General features: G+C 35.5%; 2 protein-coding genes across 2 annotated transcripts in view; one reads left to right on the top strand and one right to left on the bottom strand.

Annotated features, from left to right (window-relative positions):
* Positions 1-2,383: 2,383 nt before the first annotated feature.
* LOC130047839 (uncharacterized) lies at positions 2,384-5,205 on the bottom strand. Its single transcript, XM_056143448.1, has 2 exons — positions 5,026-5,205; positions 2,384-4,093 (listed from the first exon to the last, which is right to left on the bottom strand). Exon 2 carries the CDS (start codon positions 4,075-4,077, stop codon positions 2,404-2,406), a length of 1,674 nt encoding a protein of 557 aa, XP_055999423.1. The 5' UTR covers positions 4,078-4,093; positions 5,026-5,205; the 3' UTR covers positions 2,384-2,403.
* Positions 5,206-15,882: 10,677 nt separating this feature from the next.
* Positions 15,883-25,366, top strand: part of LOC125653901 (cysteine-rich with EGF-like domain protein 2-B) — an 18,812-nt gene continuing 9,328 nt past the window's right edge. Inside the window, exons 1-5 of the mRNA XM_056143461.1 lie at positions 15,883-16,297; positions 18,771-18,853; positions 20,580-20,634; positions 20,839-20,953; positions 21,703-21,791. Of these exons, the coding sequence (XP_055999436.1) occupies positions 16,178-16,297; positions 18,771-18,853; positions 20,580-20,634; positions 20,839-20,953; positions 21,703-21,791 (462 nt within the window). The 5' untranslated portion in view covers positions 15,883-16,177. The remainder of the gene's footprint in view (positions 16,298-18,770; positions 18,854-20,579; positions 20,635-20,838; positions 20,954-21,702; positions 21,792-25,366) is intronic.

Consider the following 25,366-nt stretch of genomic DNA (forward strand, 5'->3'; position numbering starts at 1 on the left):
AGAGGCCCATGGGCCACATCGCTCACCCGAGTCACCTTGGCCCATATCAGAAGACTTTCCATATATATTTGCTTGTAAAACCTTATCCCTATTATGGCCCAAACTATCCTTTGCAAACTTGAATCTACACTATGTCAGGAAGCTTTCATGTAAATGTCAACTTCTTTGGCCCAATGGTTCTTGAGAAGAAGATTTTTAAAGCTTTTCCCTATATCTGTAAAACTTTGAACCCCCCCCCCCCCCACTTGTGGCCCCATCCTACCTCCCCGGGGGCCATGATTTGTACAAACTTGAATCTGCACTATGTCAGTAAGTTTTCTTGTAAATATCAGCTTTTCTGACTCAGTGGTTATTGAGAAAAAGATTTTAACTATATATTTGTATGTAAAACTTTGATACCCCTTGTGGCCCCATCCTACCCCCGGGGCCATGATTTGAACAAACTTGAATCTGCACTATGTCAGAAAGTTTTCATGTAAAAATCAGCTTTTCTGACTCAGTGGTTCTTGAGAAGAAGATTTTTCCTATATATTTGTATGTAAAACTTTGATCCCCTATTGTGGCCCCATTCAACCACAGGGGCCCATGATTTGAACAAACTTGAATCTGCATTATGTCAGGAAGCTTTCATGTAAATCTCACCTTTTCTGGCTTAGTGGTTCTTGAGAAGAAGATTTTTAAAGTTTTTCCCTATATATTTGTGTGTTAAACTTTGATCCCCCCTTGGGGCCCTATCTTATCCCCGGGAGGCCATGATTTGAACAAACTTGAATCTGCACTATGTAAGAAAGTTTTCATGTAAAAATCAGCTTTTCTGGCTGAGTGGTTCTTGAGAAGAAGATTTTTAAAGATTTTTCCTATCTATTTGTACGTAAAACTTTGATCCCCCCTTGTGGCCCCATCCTACCACCGGGGGCCATGATTTGAACAATCTTGAATCTGCAATATGTCAGGAAGCTTTCAGGTAAATTTCAGCTCTTCTGGCCCAGTGGTTCTTGAGAAGATTTTTAAATCACCCCACCCTATTTTTGCGATTATCTCCCCTTTGAAAGGGACATGGCCCTTTATTTGAACACACTTAAAAGCCCCTCACCCAAGGATGCTTTTGGTCATGTTTGGTTGAAATTGGCCCAGTGGTTCTGGAGAAGAAGTCGAAAATGTGAAAAGTTTACAGACAGACAGACGGACGCCGGACAAAATGTGATCAGAAAAGCTCACTTGAGCCTTCGGCTCAGGTGAGCTAAAAATGATTTAAATAGGAGATATATTTTAAGCCCTATAAAATCTGTAAAATCCAGGAGCCACTGGGGGCCTCAAGGCGGCCCCCGAACCCCCTGCCTCATAAAGTGGCACCCTCCGTAACAGCAATTCCTGGACCCATCCCTGCATTTCCTCTTCACCCCCCCCCCTTTTGAAAAATTTCTAGATCCGCGCCTGGTGATTACTATCATTTTGATTAGTTTTTCGCACAAAACTAACATTGATGTACATAGCTGACCACGGGTACGATGCATGTGACCCAAATTTGCCATTACGCATGCGTCTACATTTAATGCGCAATAGCTTTGCATTGCGTTGACACGGAGCTAATACGCATTAAATCGCGACGTAAATTTTAATTCGAAGTAAACTAATGTGCATTAAAATATCATTCACTACTACTATCGAACAAAGTGTGTGTGTGTGGGGAGTGGGGAGTCCCCCAATATATTTTTATTTGCTATGAAAATAACAGATCGTGTTCAAAGAGGCAACAGGCGGCCCCTCCACCCTCCTCCTTATTCTACTTGCCTGTAACAGTATCTTGTCCACTTACAATCTTCATCAATGATCAATATTTGAAAGTACTTTGCAGAAATAGCCATCATGTAGACTGACAACGTAAACTACCAGCGACGTAGCTCTAACATGAAGTGGGGGGGGGGGGGGGGCACAATGCACAACCACTTTGAAATTGCGTACTACTAAACAGAGTACGTTAGAGTAAAATTTCCAAATCTAATGCAATTTTTAAAAGTGTTTATTTGTATGTATACCGCTTAAATAAACATGATTATAAAATAATTTTGCAATATTTGTCAAAAGTACTTGTTTTTTAAGCTACATTTTTGACCAGAAAACATCAATCTCTCACCAGAGGGCGTTAGCTACGCTCCACAATTTTACATCAGTAATAAATTCCATAATTAATTCCATCTATGATTGATAGTTACTTGGAATTCATGATCTTTGATTCTCTTGTTTTCTTTTCCTCTTGTTTTTTCTTGGGAGGGGGTATATCCCCCCCCCCCTTTTTTAATTTTCTGAAATTGAGATTTCGCAATTCCTGGCAGATGAAAGAAGTTTTAACATTTACCTCAATACTTTGAATTAAGTCTCTAACTTGGATATAAACAATAGTATTTATTGTAGATATTTGATTTTCTTCACATTTCCACTAACACACTCAGCAACAAACAAGTTGTCACTTTTGTCCACACATAAACCGTATGGGTCCTTCAGATCACAGTTATCTATATAGCGGAGGAACTGTCCATTCTGGTCCAGGATGTGGATGCAGTGGTTATTACTGTCTGCTGTCAAGATCTGACTCTGACTGTCTGTTGTGATTCCAAAGGGTTTGAATGCTTCATTTTTGGTAGAAGAAGAATGATCAATGTATCTAAATCGGAGTTTTCCTGACTGATTGACCACCACTACTGCACCAGCTCTACAGTCAGCCACACAGATATCCAGGTTTCTGTTCTCACTGATGTATTTAATCTTAATATTTCCTGAATATAGAGGCTTACCCTCATCATCATACTGGATTGTTTGTTTCCCTGTGGAACCTGAGTAACGGACAACTTTGGATTGTGTTTTATCAACACTGTACATGGTAACCAGGAGATCACCAGAGGAGGTGACACAGAGATTGCTGGGTATCCAGCCCTGTAGTCTGATCACCTCCTCTGTCTGTCCACTCTTCACTTGATTCACAGTCTTTGTTTTCCAATCAGAGTACACTAGATCACCATCACTTGTCACTGCTATATCATTTGGCCGTTCCCCTGATTTTGTTTTGATTGTATTGATGACTGTACCTTGAACATTAAAGCATTTCATATCACTGACTTGTGTACTTGTCCAGAATTCTTCTTCACTCAGACAGGTAACATTGCGGAGATATGCATACCCAGTATTTATTGTAGTGACAAGCTCTGGTTCATCCATCAGTTCTTTGGGCGAGGTTTCTGCTTTCTTCAGTGTATAGCCATTGTCATCTGTTGTAAATGATAATGGTATCAAAGATCCCAGTGACTTGTAAAACTGTTCACTGTCTATCGTGTTTGGACTAAATATAGGCAGTGAAACTCGGACTTTGGGAGGAAGTTTTCTGAATTCTTTGTTTTGGGATCTGTATTCCATGGTCACAGACACTTCATTGGATTCCTCCATTTCCTTCAGAGTAATCAGTGATTGCTCAATAAGGGACTGTATCTGCTTAATTTCATCCAAATGTTTCTTAAGAATTTCCTGGTGTTTGGTTTTCATCTCTTCTATTTCATTTTTCATTTTGTTGATGACATTGTCAATTTTTTTGTGCCATTCCTCTCCATGTTTTGTAACTACTGTTGTGAATTTCACATATTCTCCATCCAAGTTAGTTATTTGAGTTTCTAAATCTGTGACCATTTCTTCATATGTTGGAGAAATAACCTTTTCTATCTCCTCTGAATCTTTTGTAATGCCTGCTCTTTTTCTGTTGTAGATTTCGGAAAGAATTAAAAATGTATGACCCTTATGTTCATCAGAGGACAACAAGTTATCATTACAAAAGGAACAGACAAACTTGTCACATTCCTTGCAATGAAATTGACATTTTTCAGTTTGATGTGTACTACACTTTGGATAAATCAAAGTTGATTTTCGATTTTGGAATGGTACCACTATGTGTTTTTGATAGTCATCAGCAACGTGTTTTCCAATACAGGCAATGCATAAATTGACGTGGCAGAAATCACAGTACATCTGTACTATAGCTGTCGCACAAAGGTCACATCGGACGACATCTTGGGCACTGTGGCGGGGGTCCATGGCTACTCTATATATTCTACAATGTATGAATGTGAAATTATCACATAACAACATTTTTGATCAACTAAGTCTACTTGTGAAAGTGTTCTCTAGAATGATACCTGCTGCAATGAAAAATATTCAAGCACATAATGCACCGTATATACACACCACCAAACATTCTACACCCAGCAGAAAATGTAACAAAGAATTCAATAAATTGATATTTGCTTTCGTATTCCCAATCACAGTTCATAACATTGAACAGGTATCAACAGGCAAAGCTCATTGAATCAGGTTTACCCCCTGTAGTTTTTTCTTTCTTCTTTCTTTAAGCCCTCCCCATAATCTCAGTAACAATAGTTTACAAACATGTACAGACATACAGACACCCCCTATAATGTAGAACTGTCGACAATAAAATTCATTTAAACCCAAAACAAGACTATTTCATAACAACAACCCCCCCCCCCCCCCCCCCCTCCCACTACAATGTACAATATAGCAATATATCATTTAAACGTAGGCTAAAACAAGAGTATTTGATTAATCATAAAGTCACCATTTAATTGATTATTTACCAGTTACAAATGTTTTGACCACATGAGTCGGCAATTTTATCAATATATAAAGTAGTAAATATGAGAAATGGGCATAACACTACATAAATATGGGCATAAATACTACCAATGACTCGAATGAGCTTCGCGAGCTTCGTAACGCCCGCGATGCTTATTGGTAGTATTTATGCCCTTTCTCATATAGTTCTACTTTTAATATTGATAAAATTGCCGTCTCCTGTGGGTTTAACCGAGTGATATACACGCCAACGCCCCTCCAGATAAAGCTGGCCAGCAGATTCCCACTTTCGTTTTAAATGAAGTGTGCTTATAACTTCCAAATAATCGGATTCCTGGATAAAAACGACATTTTGATGATGAGCTATTCTTCAATAAATCATAACGTTACCTGTAGCAGTACACTTCTCTATGGCATAGCAAAGTATCATTACACTTAATTCTCTTATGTTGAATGGCGTGTCTTGATTGGTATGTCACCTGACAACTGAAAGGCCGGACAGGTGCACTGTGCTGTCATTCTGAAATTTAGAGTTATCTCTCTTTTCACAGGAAATTAGTTGTACAGCTCAAATCTGTATACACCTGGTTAACAGCTTTGGTATTTGTATAATTCTCCTCATGAATTCTAGTATTGTTGATATGACAAACTAACTGATGATATCCCCTTTTATTTTAATTCAATACATTTGATAAAAAAAAGTCTATATTTCTCTCAGGTAGTCTAAATTCTCTACCCGCATATACCCCAAAGGGGATTTATACACCTGAGTGATTTTTCCGGGTGGACTTGACCAGTGCACATCTCCGATAGTAATATACATGTATAGGGAATGAGAAATATATAAAATCACGTTTTAAAACATTGTGTTTTGCTCAAAATTACAAAATATTTACCGTATACTAGTGAAACATTCTGCAATTTTAGATTATTTAGATAAAAATGCGAATTCAGCTATTCTCGCATACTTGCTAGTGCATGAAAGTATTTGCAGTTTCTTATGAAATAAATGCGGAGAAATCATTTGCCAATTACATACTGATATAATGGAATAAGCAAAGATCATAAAATTTATATTACTCACATCAATTCTTGTAAAATATATATACAGTTGCATATATATGCATAATATGTAATGCACATAGCATACCACTACCACCACCACCCCCCACCACCCCAATTCAACAGGTACTGGAGATGTGCACTTATCGAAAATGTCATATTCTTTTTATTCTGATAAATCCACGAAACAAAATGATAATCTCCATTTGCATATCGACCGAACTTTATATTTTATTTTTTAAATATTTTATTCCATTATACACACTGCGACACACATCACCCCTGCCAGGATGCCTTTGAACAATCAGGGGAGGTATCAGAGTCGAATATTTTCCCTGAATTGAATGCTTGACCGGTCAGGGTTTTGCAGTTTATAGAAATCAGGAATCTGATCATGCACATACATATCCACCGAGCATCTGGATGGATATATTAGGTGCACAATTCAAAATTTATCGATAATCACATACAAACATAGATATATAAGTAAGGGGGTAGTGATCGGAAACATACATCTGGGTGAAAATATGGGTATTACATTGGCAATCCAAAATAAACAGCTGATTACACAAATGATATATAAAACGAAATTTATAAACGAAAATATAGTACAACTTTCAAAATTCGTTGTCTCTTTGGGAATCACATAATTATTTACGGTCACTTTGCATGTACATATTTATTGAATGAACAGGTGAGAGAGAGAGAGAGATAGAGAGAGAGAGAGAGAGAGAGAGAGAGAGAGAGAGAGAGAGAGAGAGAGAGAGAGACTGTCCTACTTCGATGTACAATATCATTTCACAGAAGAAAAGAAAATTGATTACTGATATAAGTGGAAGCTTGCATATTATTATATAGCTAATAAATAGTCTATTATAAAATCTCCGTAAAATCTAGAGAGTGTAGTTTTCCCGCGTTTCGAAGAATTGCGGGAAAACGTTGTATGATAGGAACGTGTTCGAATGCCTATATGCGTAGTAATACAAGGCGTGGCCATAGGAAGGCCTATATAAAGTGTCGATATCATGAGTAAGGTCATTCTAAGCCAGTCTCACGAAGTGCACGTACCACAATTTTTTAATATTATATCTAATTATGGATAAGGTCCGATATTCATCCTTAGACGTTACTTAATTAACACTTGCTTTCGGACACAGGTTTCCATGGTTTTTTTTTTCAAATATTTTATCTATCATAATGGTTTTTCCTGGGCGGTTTTTAACGTCAATGATAAGGGGTGTCTTGACATTTTGTAATTTGATTCAGTACTTGCATAAAACTTGTTCATGTCAGTTACCATGGATGTATTATATTTGTTGTAAAGTTATTAAACGCCGGCTGCCCGACAAGCTTGCTTGGCTTACACCAAAGTTGTGTTTGGTTGTCTTGTATGCAAAAGGATTGCATTCACAGAAATGTATATTATACTGTTAGCGTTCAATATCCTGAACGCTAACTTTGCATTGCGTAAATTGTGTTTGCCCGAAACATTCCGAGTATGAGCGTTCAATATTAACGTTACCGTAACGACGTAAACAAGCCAAACTGGTAGTCTAGGTCACCTACACGTTTGTCAATGCAGTGAGTGGGAAGTCAAACGGCTTGCGTGACCTAGGCTAGCCAAACTGGCAGACGACGGTCCTCCGAATCTGACAGAGCCGATATTTGATATTTACTTAAGCAAAATGTTTTACTGTACATAAATTATGATGTCCCCATTCACAAAATCAGTTTGCTTCATGCATCAATGATGCAAGGGTTTAATACTGAACAGTTAAGAAATGCATGCCGATATTGCACACTCACCTTAGATGCCAATACTGATGTATTCTCGTCTGTTTTGGAGTAGTTTGAGTGAAAGGGGATATAATTTAACAACTAAATAATTTAGCTATATATAATACAAGGGTTATTGAACTTATATTGGTGAATATTGGCACTCGTTGGCTGTCAAAATGCACGAACTTGCCAGTATTCACCAATATAAGTTCAATAACCGTATAATATAATGCCTCATTCACAAGGATGTGCATTGAAGTAAACTAATGCACATTAAATTCATATGCATAGTGAAGATAAGGAACAGTGATCAATCTCATAACTCCTATAAGCAATACAAAATAGATAGTTGGGCAAACACGGACCCCTGGACACATCAGAGGTGGGATCAGGTGCCTAGGAGGAGTAAGCATCCCGTGTTGACCGGTCACACCCGCCGTGAGCCCTATATCTTGATCAGGTAAACGGAGTTATCCTCAGTCAAAATCAGTGTGTCAAGAACGGCTTAACAATCGGTATGAAACACATCAGACAGCATTTGACCCAATGATAGTGTCATATGCATCTCTAAATTAAAGGGTGCGGGAAATGAATTAAAGGATAGACTATATTATTGAAAATTATTTTTATAGATATTTTAATGAATATTGGGTAGATACAGAATTCATTGTTCAAAACACTAGGCCTATATATAGTGTACATGTAACTCATCTACACACAAGGAGTTTTGTCGTGTTTGTTTTTTTAGGTTCCGAAGAATTTAAATTTCCTCTGACGACCAACATTCATTCTAGACAATATATTGCTTCTAAATGAGCCGACTTTAAAAAATCCTCGGAACGTCTTTTTCACCATTCCGCTGCCTATTGTGACGTAATTTTCAATTACTAATACGTATTATAGTTTATTCACCAATCAAGGGCCCTCGAGGGCATGTACAGGTTAACAAGCAATTAATTATAACCATGAAAATAAATAACAATCATTCAGAAGTACTACCGGTAATACTGACAGAGTTCACACTTCTGCACTGCACATATCTATAATTATATATGAAATACTGATTACAGACAAGATTTAAATTAACAACACGATAAACAAAATAACCCAACTGCTTCACACATCAGTTTCTGAGACAGCAGATAATGATAGTGTTGTGTGAATACATACATAAAATTGTAATCAAATCGGTATAATTATATTTCAGTAAGAACAGTATGCAAGTATAAAACACATGTACATGTAGGATCCATTTGTTCTGAATTTTTGTGATAGTGCAGGGAGATTAGAATAGAATAATTATATATAAATGAAAACAATTGTACGAAGTGTTAAAGAAGGCATGAATTGTTGACTTGATTACAGGGGGCACCAAGGGACAGTGCCTGTTAACAGTCTGGTAGTAAATCTATTGTACCAGACTATTGGTCTTGTACTCCCAGTAACCAAGACAGCTTACAAGTGTAAAGCAAAGGAAATGTGTACAATGCAATGACATGTACTTGTAGTATCACATTCCACTGTTCAAAATCATCTTACTGAATACAGCATGCAAGTATATTACATATGTACACGCAGGATCCACTTGTTCTGAATGTTTTATGTCTAAAGCAGGAAGGTTAGAATACTTATATAAAAGAGAATAGCGTTATATGAGAGAATTAGAAAAACCAAAACACGATATGTTGACCTGATTACAGGGAGCACCAAGGGACAGTGCCTGTTACCAGTCTGGTAATAAATTGTTGTACCAGACTGTTGATCTTGTACTCCCAGTAGCCAAGACAGCCTACAGGTGTAGAATATGATGAAGAAAGAAAATGTGGATAATGCGATGAAATGTAGCATTTGTAGTATTATATCCCACTGTTTAAAATCATCTTACTAATTTGGATGAGGATATTTTCATCTTCATTGATCATTAGCCAGATAAGCTTTTGATCACTGTCCATCTTTACAAAATTCTTACATGATTTGTCTATCATTTGGAATAAAATAACATTTTCTTCTGATAAATGACTACATGAGAATAAAAAATGTTTTTCGTCATCCACTGAATTGTTGTTGCATCTTAGACAAAATCTCTCGTGTCGAGGGATTTTTTGGTAATTAACGTCCCCTTTCAATGTTTAGTCTATGAGCTGATATACGGAAACGTGCTAGACTTCTCCTTTGCTCAAAATTTTTAATTGATCTCAAATAATTTTCAAAACCAAAGTTTTGTTTAAAAGTATTATAAGTCTACTATGACGTCATATAACCCTATCATTGGGTCAAATTGTTAAGCCGTTCTTGGCACACTAATTTTGACTGCGGATAACTCCGTTTACCTGATCAGGATATGGGGCTCATGGCGGGTGTGACCGGTCAACAGGGGATGCTTACTCCTCCTAGGCACCTGATCCCACCTCTGGTGTGCCCAGGGGTCCGTGTTTACCCAACTATCTAATTTGTATTGCTGATAGGAGTTATGAGATTGATCACTGTTCCTTATCTTCACCTTGCATAATATAAAAAGAATTTAACAATGAGCGGCATATTTGTTAAAATGAATAAAGAAAATCATATTAGGCCTATCACTATTCTAAAACATTTTTGTTTTATTTAAAAGCAATTCCTTCCATATGTATTACTCAGTATGCCTATGCAGAGCACAGATTTACGTCTGACATTATCTAATGACATGCTGTTTGTACATGCTTTTTTCAGTGATCATTATCATTTTGATTAGTTTTTCGCACAAATATATTTAATATATTTAGCTGACCACGGCTATGATGCATGTGACCCAAATTTATCATTACGCATGCGTGTACATTTAATGCGAATTAGCTTCGCTTTGCGTTCACACAGAGCTAATGCGAAGTAAATTTAATTCGCATTAAATCGCGACGTAAATAATTCGAAGTAAACTAATGCGCATTAAAATCTCTGTGTGAACGCGGTTCAGATTTAATTCGCATTAACTTACGTTTAATGCGAATTAAATTATTCGTGTGAACTAGGCATAATTCGGTATGGATACGATATCGTTGATATTGACGGTATCGACTGAGATCAATCATTTCAGTTCTAACACTATACCTTTAAAACGATCGTGATTCGACATCGACACGATATCGACGATATCGACAGGAAGAGAAATCAATCTTTATTTAGTCTTTATACAGCCATTACAAAAACGATCATGATCCGATATTGACATAATATCGAGAGGAAGAGAAATCAATCCTATATTAGTCCTCATACAACCATTACAAAAACGATCATGATTTGATATCGACACATTATCGTCCGTAAAAGTAAGTGATTATTGAAGTGGCGATATCGGTACAATTTCATGTTTGGTTTGTCGATATCGTTAATATCGTGTCTACATTGTACATAACTCCGGTCCATAATCTCAACTTGATCAAAGAGACTACTATCAACAGCTGGAAGAATGATCATTCCTAAAATTACACACTTACTGATTAGTATAACATATGATTCAAGAAATTAAAAGATTATGTTTCCAATCGAAACCACACAGAATAGCAAAAAATATTATTGCTCCGAGTTTTGAAAATGGTGGGTTGCGTATTATTTGTATGAGAAGTTTCATCAAAAGTTTAAAGATTACTTGGATCAGCCGATTAATGAATACGCAATGCGTATTATTCTGGAAAACTTTACTATACATTTTTACCAAATATTGACAACCTGACAATGTTAAAAGTTTGCGACTCGCATGTTCAAATATGTTTGGAAAGATGTATTTGCGGCACTTTACGACTTTAGATTACAGACTGATAATGAAAATGTGACAATTTGTGATCCTACACGGTACAATAAATGTATCTAAATTGGTAGAAAAAGTGTTTTCTATAAAAACTGCATGGTTTGAAAGGGGTATAAGATACATTGGTGGTTTTTTCCCACTAATGGTCATTTATGAGTAATGAAGACTTTTGTAGGACTCATGACATTGCAACCCCTTGGTCTTTATTTTATGGTATAGCAAATATTATTTACAAACATGCAAGTTGCAAGTAACTCACCTTAATTTTTATCCAAAGATTTTGCAATTATCCCCAAAATAACAAGGGCTCAAGTGATATTTATAATGTTTACACCTGGGGAAAAAATCAAAATGTGAAACCAAGTGGGAAACTTTGTTAGATTTCAATGTGGATCAAAAGTGGTGGTCATGGCATTAATAAGCTCATCTTTAGGTTGACCAAAGATACACAGATGAGATGGTCTAGGTACATAATAACTCGTACAATTCTATAAGTACCAATACATTCCCGTACAAAACTAAAGCTGTTGATACAGAGTCATGTACTTTTTGTAACATTCACGCCGAGTCACTGACCCGCCTGTATTGGGAGTGCATTTTGTAACATTCACGCCGAGTCACTGACCCGCGCCTGTATTGGGAGTACATTTTGTAACATTCACGCCGAGTCACTGACCCGCCTGTATTGGGAGTGAATTTTGTAACATCCACGCCGAGTCACTGACCCGCCTGTATTGGGAGTGCATTTTGTAACATTCACGCCGAGTCACTGTACCGCCTGTATTGGGAGTGAATTTTGTAACATCCACGCCGAGTCACTGACCCGCCTGTATTGGGAGAGCATTTTGTAACATTCACGCCGAGTCACTGACCCGCCTGTATTGGGAGTGCATTTTGTAACATTCACGCCGAGTCACTGACCCGCGCCTGTATTGGGAGTACATTTTGTAACATTCACGCCGAGTCACTGACCCGCCTGTATTGGGAGTGAATTTTGTAACATCCACGCCGAGTCACTGACCCGCCTGTATTGGGAGTGCATTTTGTAACATTCACGCCGAGTCACTGTACCGCCTGTATTGGGAGTGAATTTTGTAACATCCACGCCGAGTCACTGACCCGCCTGTATTGGGAGAGCATTTTGTAACATTCACGCCGAGTCACTGACCCGCCTGTATTGGGAGTGCATTTTGTAACATTCACGCCGAGTCATTGACCCGCGCCTGTATTGGGAGTCACTGACCCGCCTGTATGGGGAGTGCATTTTGGGATCAGCTGTGGTGTAGCTTTATGAATTGGATTAACATTACTTATATATTAATGTTGATGTTTCACAGATTGAAGTAATGTTTGGTAGATGTGCAAATGACTATTATATTTGAAACCCCATTCTCTGTGTAGTGAAAAGATATATTTACAAAAGAAGATGTCATAAACAGCTGCCATATTTTGAAGGTGTAAAAAGAAAAATTTTGTATCACAGAAAGTTGGGAAAATATATGCATAATTTTGAGAATTTTTTGAAAAGATGAGGGATTTCTAATGCATTGGAATAACTTTCTCTAGGAATATTATTTTAGAACAAATGATAAATGTAAAAGATTTTTTTAATGCCATATGGAATATTCTATTATACTTGTAACCATGTGTGTATGCCGTTTGAATGAAACCTATAACAAGCCCAAAAAAAAAATTGTTCCATGAAAATTATTAGATAGATCATAAATGTTCAATTTTAGTTTGATGATTACGGGGCCCCAACCCTGTCGTCAAATTTCTCAAGTTGTTTATAATGGGGCAATAAAACATTTTGGTAGGGGGAAAATACAGTATACTTTGAATCGAAGTATAAGAACTTGGACATTCCACTACCTTTGAATTTAAGGTTATTCACTTTTTAGCAGTTCTTGAAGTTTCTATGATTAGAGACAAGAGAGTAAATTTAGCAATGAAAATTATTGAACATAGATCAATTTGAGAAAAAATTTATCATATGAGAACATGAAAAATATCTTTAAAAAACATTGAGTAGATAGAAACTATTTAAACATATGAGAACTTTTGAAAATTTGATGACTCTTTTTTGAGATTATAATTACATGACTGATGACTGAAATGTTAGATGATTGAGAGGTTGCCGTTGCTGCATATTTGATATAATTTGAAAAAGAAAATATACAGGAACAAACACACTCAGACTGAGTCAAGAAATCTTCTGAAAACTTAAGGATTTCATCAATTTATTTTCAAGGTATAAGGTTTTATGATTGAGAACTGTAATACGTCAGCAATTAGAATATACGGGCAAAAATTGTTATATATAATATGAGATTCACAAAAATTTGAGAACTATTTCAAACGTGAGAAGTTATATTTGAGATGTCTCTTGAGAACTTCACTAATCTAGTATGATTCATTTTGGAATAACATGACACAGAACAATTTGACGATTAAAGATCCATATAAGATTATCTTTCGAAACACATTATATAAATGTGATATTCTTTGTCCAATCTATACATACCGGTACCCAATAAAATCCTACTTATCAGGTAATCAGATCATGAAATTAAAATTGTCCATTATCTTAACCTGTAATTAAAAAAAAAATAACATCAATGTCTCGTTCCATTATTTTAATGACACAGCATGCTAAAATCATATGGCTATTTCAAAATGGTTTAATGGAAATGTAAAGATAACGAGCAGTGATCATTCTCATAACTCCAATACAGAATACAATTTAAGAGTTGGGCAAACACGGACCCCTGGATATACCAAATGTGGGATCAGACCCCAAGACCATAAACTGAGAATAGACTTAAGTAAAAATTTTGATTACTTATATCTTAAGATTTATCCAGCATAGATGTTTAAAAACAACTGCAGGCTTATAAAAAGTTAAGATGCAAACATATACTGAAAATTTTATTTGTTTATGGAAATTATTTCAAAAGTTAGCTGGATTTGAAATTTAGACTTAAGTCTATTCTCAGTTTATGGTCTTGGGGTCTGGGTGCTCAGGAGAAGCAAGAACCCGCTGTCGACTTATCACACCTGCCGTGAGTCATATATCTTGATCAGGTAAACGGAGTAATCCTTTGTCAAAAAGTAAATCAGCGGTGTAACAATTGGTATGAAATACGTCAAGCAGCATTTGACCCATTGACAAGTTACATAATATACCATTTCTCCATTCTTAAAGTTTTTAGATATATTTCTAGCAGTTCAAGATGAACACAGTGCATTTATATGAGTTTGACAATCCTTTAACTATCTCATGAGAAAACAAATTGCTCATTTACAAAGCATGATCTTAATTTGATTTTGGAAACTGCATTTTTAAACTGTATACACATCCTTCTTCTTTTGGATTTAATAAACTCTCTATGAACTCGTTCATCTTGTTTTACCATTACTGAATTATCATTACAAAATGAATTACTATTAATGACTGCTCATTCAGGCAGTTCTGTTCAGTTCAGTTTATTTCTTTGCGCCATCTGGCACATCAGTTACTGTTTTAAGGTCACCTTAACTAAGTTTTTCTCAACCCACGCCACCATTAATCAGTACTATCAGTACTTTGATTTACATGTGATCATCTGCATTGGGTTACATGATAAATGGACAATTGTTTTCGCAGTCGTTAGTGTTTTATACCATGCACCCGGCACCATGCATCTTTGCTAGCCAAGGGTTTACGATCCGCTCCGGAGGATACCCACGGCTGATCGAACAGAAGATGGGGTCAGCTAGCTGTGGGTATCCGACGATGAGTTGTAAATCAAACATGAACAAATGAAGGTCCTGTTTAAGATTTTTTCACTCAAATAGAGACGTTATAAGCGTTAGGTGTTTTCAATATCATAAATTGGCGCTCCGTAGCACGGTGATATATATAGGGCTAGTTATTCACGGGACCTCCCGACGTTTCTAAGGTCATATCACAGGTGCTTGGGTTCAGGACTCGGGACCCCCTCCGACGAATACGGATCATCATATTATTGAAATATCTATCAATTGCTAAGACATTGTCAATTTTCCTTGTTACAAAATGTATATTAAGAATAAATAATGTGGTATATATATCATAGAAAGCAGAATGCAATTTTCAAAAAAAAAAAGAAAAAAGATCACCATGGAAAATGCATGTGATACGGTTCCATGGGATGCGGATCATAGTCTGGTCCTCACCACTCTGTTTTTGTTGTTTTTGCCATTTTGGTCTTCTACATCCCTACCCCCTCGAAAAAATGTATAAATGGTTTCATTCCCCTTCGGTGAAAATGTTCTGCATTTCCCCCTATATTGCTTTATTTTGGCTGAAAATGGCAATTAAACTACGCATATGGGCTTTTAAGTACATTTTTTATATTATTATTTACTTTTTTTTTTTTATTTTTACTTATTTGGTAATCTATCAGCATTCTTGAAAGTGGATTGAGTTAACCTGCTTTAGGTTTAAAACTTAATCTATTGTAAACTGGGACTCACGCATAGTTTACATCGCCCATTACACAGATTTCCCATCATAGGACGAAATATAAAATTTAAATAGTTGCATTAGTAATCCGGAAATATAGATCGTGATTAGTCGGGGTTTAGAACGGAAGAGGAGGAAAATATCGTGGCGTATTTTCATTGGATGAAATTGATGATTTGGCAAGTAAACACTGATTTTGCACATGGAATAGAAGATGGGTGACACGATCACGATAAACCGGCAACTGTGAAATATTCTGTGAAGTAAACACATTGATGGTTTGAATCAAGGATTCATGCAGCCAAAATGATTTTTTCATGACGGCAAGAGAATTAGGAAAAAGCGAAAGAGTTGTGTTAAACGGTTACTGTCGACTGAGGTCCTGAAAAAAGTGGTTTGGCTGGATCGAGCGCTCCCTTTAGGAAGTCATAGATATGTTGTCTTTAACAAATTTTAATTGTATACTGTTGTGTTATCTATTATATATCTCAGGAAGTTTTGCTGCGAAATCGAAATGTGAAATCTGCAAAGATGTGGAAAAGAATTTTCATGAGGTAAATTATGATTCGACCTTGTTTTTAATGTGTGCTTTAATCAATGTTTTATGTTATTGAATTCGTTAATTCTATATCTTTTTCAAAAGACTTAAAAATATTGCTTCTCTAGCAATCGGTATCATTACACCAGAAAACTTATCATCAACTTGAAACTGTCACCAAGTTGATACAGATAGCTAGCTGCAGATAAGATTGCAAAGATTCGTCAGTTAACACCACTATTTCATTCTCTGACTGCAGTTAATCTCCTTTAGTATTAGATTTCCATCTTGTTCGGAATCATTATAATGATAATAATTTTTATTTTTAAAGTCGGATATACAGTGGAGCCTCGGTAATCCGGACGCCATTAATCCGGACGCTTCACCTTCCGGACGATTTTTCTAGGGAACAGAATTTTTATACATTATTTTGCATCATTAATCCGGAAAGTCACTTTTTACTACAAAAAGTTATAATGCATTGAAAATTGTACCGTTAATCCGGACGGTAATTTTGTTTAGGGAAGGTCTGTGTCGGACAATTTTAGCAAGGCGTAAATTATAAAGAAAACAAGCCAAACTGTCTAATTGAAGCGATTACCTGTACCTTGTCAACACCTCCCTCCAATTAGAATGTCACGCATGTAGAATGTACCTGTGTACCATTGATTCTTGTTACGATGTTGTAGAGTTAGATAGCACGTGCCGATCGAAACATTGTATTGCCAATTTTCGCACATAAGATCTTTATTGCGTGTAGTGTTGAATTTTGTAAAGAAATTTGTAGCATATCATTTTATAGTCTTGATTCAATACCCTAATAGTATTAATAAATTAAACATCATGCTGTAATGATATTTTTTTAACTGCTATACATATCAGTTGTACTGATTCGTAAATTGATATCGACTTATGCAAATCTAAAGAGTGTAGATTATACTTCTAGATTCTGGATTTTATACTGTTGATTGGTGTGAAATATACATGTATGTTCATGCACATGTATATGTAGTAAGTTTTTAATGTTTAGAATGTCACGCATGTAGAATGTACCTGTGTACGATTGATTCTTGTTACGATGTTGTAGAGCTTTATAGCTTTCGAATTTTTAAACTCTGGGTAGAAGTGAGAAAATTACCATTTTAAGGAAAATGACCATTAAATTCTGTATGTACCTGTAATGTTAGTTTCACCCGAGTTTTGTTCCGTTATTATCGCATCATGAAAATAATAGGTGCGTGTGAGTAGATCAAAGCAGTAGTAGGTCTTGATATTACGAGCTTAAATGATTTTGTTCTCCCGATACTGTCTTGGATAATTATAGAATAAGAAATATAAACTCTGGCAGATTGAATTTTGGTTAAAGAATGTTGTCAACAGACATGATAATCACGAAATTCTTAAATCAACTTTGGACGATGAAGTTTGTTTTAACAGACCACCGAACCCATAAATCGTGACAGATGGAAATGACCGGCCTCTTTAAGAAGTAAAAGTGTGATGAAATGATTGAAGTGTAAATGATTATGTTAGTCACTAATGATTTATTTACTTACAGTTACATAAAGTACTTCATTATTTGTTTTAGTGCATACGCTACACAGTTTTGTATATTTATTTGTAGGAATCATATGTATGTACAATGTAAGCACAGGCAAATACACTGAACACGTACATTAAATTTTAGTGCTTTGAAATACATGTAAATGTTAACATTATCGTAATTTATTTACTAATGCAAATGGTTAAATCCAATGATAGAATGTGTTTAATTCACTATGCATCAATAAAGTAGGCACATATTGGTTACTTATGCAAAGCTAGAAAATATGCGATTCAATTATCCGGACACTTCATTTATCCGGACGATTTTGCTGGGAACCAAAGTGTCCGGATTAACGAGGCTCCACTGTATACATAATCAACAAATAACATTAACTATACACTAGCTATTGTGCTGAATTGCACAGATGTTTGCACTAGGGGGCCTTTTGAGTGGGAGGAAACTCACGTGTCTGAGCGGGCAACCACCATACCCTCTTACAACCACTGTCAATCACGGGGATCAAACTCGGGTCGCAGCGGGGAGAAGCGAGTGTGTTAACCACTACACTATCAGGACACTATTCCTAAGTTTGGCTGAATACCCGCATTATTTAGGTGTCTGCGAATTGGTGTGAAGAAATTTAAAAAGGGGATTTGATAGTTTGATAGGCTCTATCACTAGTTCATAGATAAATCAGTGAGCAGAGCACCTGCATAGAAGTCAGAAGGTCAGGGGTTGAATCCTGATCTGGTCTTTTCCATTGTGGCATTTTATTTTGTGATACACTTTGAAATTGACATTTTAGAGGTGTTGGTTTCGTCGGGACACAAACCCATGTGCCTGCATCCTTTGACTGTGGTAGTGGCTTCCATCTCTTAATAACTGTGAAACTATAATATACACATTAAATTGCAGTGTTACCTTGATTTTTGTGATTTTGTAGGGATTAAAGAATACCGCCAAGTCAAATTTTGGAGGAGGAAATACAAATTGGGAAGAAAAAAGTCTAGGAAAATATAGGTTCAGGTAGGTTGTGCACAAGATACAAAGCACAGTAGATTCATGCATGTAAGTTAAGGCTTAGGATAGGTCTTTCGGTGCAAAAACAAATAAATAAATAGATGACAGGATTCAAAATTTTCATTTTGAAGTCAATAATACGGGATATCGGAACTAGAAAATTTTGGAACTCTTCAGCAAAAGAATTTGCGAAAATTATGCGTCACTTGGGCAACTCTTGTACATACAAATTGGTGAACTCATTTCTTATGCAAAAATATCTGCCTGGTTTGAAGATTATTTTTCAGAATGTTGCAAATGAATGCCTTGGTACCAAAACATGAGATATTGGATTAAATTACTGAAGTTTAGCAGTGGAGACAAAACAAAAGATCTTCAGACCACCACCCCCTTTCCTGACATCGCGTTAAATTATCACATATACATTTGTTATTAGTATGTGCAAAGATTGATTTATTAGCTGGTCACTTGATATAGTTAATAGTAGCGGTGAATGGTAGTGTAAATGCAAGGTTAAATTGATGGAACTCATACATGTACTAAAGGATACCCCCCCCCCCCCCCCCCCCTCTTTACGATTTAGGAGTATGAGCAGAACAGATTTTTCATATTGATATAATGGGTGTCGCTTTTTTTGCTTCTTTTGTTTCCCACCCCTCACCTTTCAAATACGACGCTAAACTGTCCCTAAACTCACTATATCTGATAGTAAGTAAGTTACATGTGCTTGTTTACTGAAAAAGTTGCCCAAGTTCATGCAAAAAACGTGATCTCGTTGGACATACTAAATATTAAAACCTGGACGGAATCAGAGACGAAATAATGGTTCCGATATTCCGTATTGGCACTCAACTGTGTTGACTCGAAACAACTATGATAAACGTATATTACAAAAGACTTTTAAAGTGCACCACATCATGTTGCATGGACTGCAAATATTAATCACTAAATCAATCTAGTGCAAGGGGAGACATTTAAAAAAAAACCTTTATGGCAGCTCTTTCATAAGATAAGTTAGGACTTGTTTAGATATCAATGTTATTGGTTCACAAGTCCTAGACATGGCTTTGTTCAATCGTTATTGTAACTTTGTAAGTTGATGAAACATGTACTGATCTGTGTATTTCGTTTCAACCTTGAAATATATGAAAATCAGTTACACCTCGATGATCTGACGATAATTGCCCAGCAATGGTGACATTGTGTAGACAATTCTGTGTATTCCCATACTGATATTAAATCATTTAGAGTATGTCCTTGTGCTGAAGCCATTTTGTTGATTTTCTAATTATCTCATTTGCACAGAAACACCTTTTACACGTCTTAATAACCTTAACTCACATGTACATTGTCAGTTAAAGTTATGAGACTGACAGAAGTAGATCTGCTTTTTGAATGCCTACGTTAATTATTATTTTTTTTTTTTTTTTTTTTATAATTTATTCTTTTTCCATATTCACATAATCATCAGTAATAGTAATGAAGATACATGTACATATTAATCATTTTATACATTCTCATACCATCTCACACTCTTTCACACTACTGATTCGTTAATTATTTCTTGGTTAATTATATGATTAAGAATGCATCACAGTACTCAATTTTACTTCTTTATGAGTATGTATGTAAATCTATCATCCTCTTACAGCAATAACAAAGGAACCAAAAAAAAAACCAATTATGTTATGACTTGAATTTGAGTATAATGTTGAATATTTTGATTTTTCAGTGAAACACGATTGGTGGAAGTAATTGAAAATTTGTGTCAAAACAGCGAAAAAGAAGTAAGTTATGAAATAAGGACGACATGTAAAGACATGCTATATGTATTAGTCTCCATTGAACCAGAACAGAAGTTTGTGGAATACGTTGAAATGACATTCTGAAATTTAGATCAAAAGTTTTTTATTGCAGGTTCATATGTCAAGGAAAATCTGTTTATTTTTATATTTACTTATTGATAATGTTAATTTCACTTTATGTTGTAGTGTCATACTTTTGTTGAGGAATACGAGGAATTGGTGGAAAAATACTGGCATTCTGTATTTGCAAAGAATAAAGGAACAGATTTCTTCTTGTGGCTGTGTATTGAAAATGTGAAAGGTTTGTTACCAAAGATGAGTTTAAAAGCAGACATGATTCATTTTATCTGATCATACCGTCTCCATATGATTGCCCTTTAACTTTTGAATAACTTCAGACCATACACAATTATAACAAATGAACATGCAAAATAATTGTACATAATTCAATTTTAGTTTTTAAATAAAATTTGATTGAACTAGAAAATTATCTTAGTTTGCAATAAAACAGTTTTCATGATAAAGCATTACAACGTCATGATATTGCCTGATGTGCAGATTTGAAATATGGTACAAAAGATGATTAGATAAAAATTTTGTTGTAAATAAAATTGTATGGAGTGAAGTTAATGAATTTGTTTTGGGTAGTTACCACTTGTTCATACACCTCTTCACAGTTTATGAAGCGTAAACTAGTCCAAACCATTTTACATCCTCATAGATTGGTGTGCTATAAACGTGATAAACTTAATTTCCTAAATATTTGTACAGTATGCATAGTGTACATTATGAAATAAAATAGAAATGAAAAAAAAAATCACTTAAACTTGGAAACAATGTTGAAATTATAATGAACGCTGATATGCTCTGTCATTGGCTGTAACTTGTGATTCTCCATATTGCAAAACATGTAAAGTTGATATTATACTGTGATGATTTTCTTTTGTATAAATGTTGCTGCATTGAAAACAGAGATTACAATTATGTACTGCTTTCAAATGTCAAGTGCAAGCATGTTCAGAAATTTATCTTTTTATTTATTTATTTTAGTTTGCTGTCCTGAGAACACATACGGTCCTAAATGTAAATCCTGTCCTGGAGGAACCAAATCACCGTGTGGTGGAAACGGGAAATGTGATGTAAGTGTGATTTAACATAGTGTAAAGTATCGAAAATCAGAATGAAACTGTAGATAGGTCTGCACTCAATGTGTGTCTCTCAGCATCACCAGTTTTGAAAAGCCCTCAGACTTCTGGTCGTAGTAAATATTTTTTTTATACCGACTGTCAAAATCTTATTATCATTGGTCCTAGGGTCCGTGATTTCTGTTTTATTGTTCTTTGATTCATTCCAGGAATTTTTATTTTGTTGTGATATTCTGTTTTAGTTTATCACAGACTACTTCCTGTTTACATATGAATACTTAGTTATCAAGATTTTTTTCTAACTGGCTGATAAAAGGGTTTGCTAAGCTTGTAAAAAACAGAAGAACCATGATAATGGAAATATCAATCAGGATAAGACACAGGCATCTGTAAAAGAGAAGTGTTCCGAGTATATTTTTCATCAGCAGTGACTGTGTAGAAAGGACTGATCTTGGCAGGTTTTAGAAAGAGAATATGTATACTAACAATGAAAATGTTAACATTGTAATTCAGCAATTTATTTGATATAATCCATAATTTATTTGGTGCTTTTTGGCTCCTACTGGAAATGTATGGGTCCAGAAAACGTTTCCCCTGGTAATAACTTTTGTCCTGCTTGTTGTTAAAAGTTTTGATGGACTCTACATCACTGTCTATTCACTGTGTCTATAGAGGTTTGAACTTGTGGATTGTAATATGGTTTGATTATTCCAAAAATGATAAGTTTGTGATGGCAAATTTGAGGAGGAATTGCTCGCCGTCGCAATGGCTGACTTTTGAAGCATGAGTAAAAATATAGATATCAGGAATACTTGTACAGTGAAACTTCTCTAAACCGGCCGGCTCTCGGACCGATAAAAACAGCCGGTTTATAGGGATGGCCGGTTTACTGAGAATTTAGCATTTAGAAACATTTTATCTCAATATTGTCAAAGTAGGTACTGTTCACTTGGTTCTGGTGATCTATGATAAATTATCGGTAGAGATTAAAGTAGTCCATTTCTACCTGCAGGTAATTATAAATTCTCGCTGAAATCATCTAATTTTAAACTGACTATCTATAACAGGATACTTAAAGAAAACACAGAAGCCTATTATTGGAATTCCTCTTACCTATAAACACTCTGTTTACATTCATCACTTGTATCATTAACAAATTTGTTTTGACGTTTTTAAAAAGTACAGTAGTAAATTTGAAATTGTAATTTGAATATTTCTTAGGAATTTTAAGTCTATGGAAACCAAGAAAATTAATTTATCTTTTAATAATTATCATTAACAGTCATGGGTTTGTTCTTTATCAACTACCGCTTATATCCATGCGATAGTGTGGTGCAACAATATGGTGTTTGATACTTATTCATTCGATATGTTCCTAACTGTTTTTAGCCGAGTTGCAACGAAGTTGAACTCGGCTATTGGTTTGATGATGCGGGCGGGTGGGTGGGTTGGCGGGCGGGCGGTTGGGCGTCAACAATTGGTTTCCGGATGATAACTCGAAAAGTTTACAATCTAATCAAATGAAACTTTGATATGTTGTTAGGTACCAGGTAAGGAAGACCCCTATTGATTTTGGAGAAAATTGTCAAAGGTCAAGGTCATAGTGACCGAAAATATATTTAAAATTCCAAAAAATTTTGGTTTTCCAGAGGATAACTCGAACAATTTTAGTTTGAATCAAATGAAACTTGGATATATTGTTGGATACCAGCAAAGCAAGGCCCCTATTGATTTTGGAGAAAATAGGTCAACGGTCAAGGTCACAGTGACCGAAAATAGATTGAAAACTTCAGACAAATATGGTTTCTGGACAGTAACTCGAAAAGTTGAAAACTGAAATTAGTTCTTCACAATTATGAATATGCCACATCATTCCTGACTTTACAATGTATCCCATGCAACTCGGTTCATGCACCCCTGGGTGCATACATTGATTTTTTACACTTTGTACAGAATTTAGAAGGGTTGGTTGGATTAGCCAAGTGTCACTTAAAGGACACATCTCATGTTTTCAAAGTATACAACATTACATGCATTTTGTCTTCTTTATGCTTATAGTAATTAATTTTAATAGTTTGTTTGCCGAAATTTTGCGATAATTAACCACAATACAGACTTAAATCTAAGCCCCAATTTCAAAAAGTCAAGTTAATTAGGTAGGTAGTCACGTGGTACAGTGACGTCACATGCGCCCTTCGGATTGTGAAAGTACTGCGAGATATTATTAAAAACACAACTTTTAGGGGCCCAATTTATTTACCATGGGCAACATTTAAATCGATGTTGACAAATTGTCCGAGTTTTATATGTGTTCGCCACCAGTGCACACATATAACGATGTAAATACCCAAATGTAGCGAGTAAAGCGTGTATGAAATCGGCAATATTGTGAGTAAATAATGTTTATATGGGTCGCTGTCTACAAACTGTTTGGGGATGTTATTCTTTTATACATCTGTAATTGGCGCTGTTTTTCTAAAATAAACAGTGTTATCATTATTTATTTTTGGATTAGACAAATTATGATACGTTAAATTGTTGACAACTAGGACCTATGCCAACCTATTTGTCACGCGTGCATTTTGGAAAGAAAGAAAAAGACAACACACACACAAATCAATAAAAATATTCAAATTTAAAGTGGTAATCACATTATTTTATTTTGATAAAGCAATCTTATTACTATTTTTGAATTGTGATCTGCACGTCTTTAGGAAGTACGAAGTGGGAGCACGGCGGCCTACTGACGCACTCAAGACGCTACGAGTTCAATAAGGAAATAATTTTATAATTCAATTCAAAGTTAGGAAATACAATATTCTATTATTTGTATAATTAAAAGTTCAATTATTTTGTATCTTTAATATTTTTGTGGGGGTAAATCTACCAGTTGGTAGAAGTTACATTGTATCGTCGATATATGTTGTTACAAGGTGAAGGTCAATTGATCTGAGTGTGTATTGAATTTGAAGAGCAAAACAGAATGTATGCTATAGGCCTACCAGTGCTTATAGCTTCGATATATCCATTTTCTCGCAGTTTATCAGGGTCTCTGTCCAAGCGGTGTTTGAAAAGGTGACTGGGTTTGCTTTTTAGGGTAAAGTTCTTGCTCCAACAAAAATATTATCCACGTCTTTTTTCTCGTACCTTCCTTCGAAAATTGAAAAATACTCGGTCTAAATCCTTTCTACCGACAACTAGTACACCCGAGCACTGCACAAAACATCTTAATGCATTATTATTTACAAGCCGTTAACGTCATAATTGGTGATAATTGGTTTTTTGTCGATTAAATCTAATCTGTTTATGAAATGGCTAATAGATGTTTTCAAACCCGAGGGCGCATATGACGTCACACATAATGGCGCGTAAACTAGCGAAAGAAAATATGCATATCGCAAGATTTGAATTTCATCGCTTTCAAACTCGAAAACTACGCAAAATATTTCATTTAAAACACATTTAAAGTAGTTTTAGGCATAAAAAGAGTTAATTTTGCTGAAAAAATGAAAAAATTTAGAAACGTGCGTTGTGTCCTTTAATACCCAGTATAGCACAGGTAAACAATA

The sequence above is a fragment of the Ostrea edulis genome, chromosome 7 (genome assembly GCF_947568905.1).
Source record: "Ostrea edulis chromosome 7, xbOstEdul1.1, whole genome shotgun sequence".
Lineage (NCBI taxonomy): Eukaryota > Metazoa > Mollusca > Bivalvia > Ostreida > Ostreidae > Ostrea > Ostrea edulis.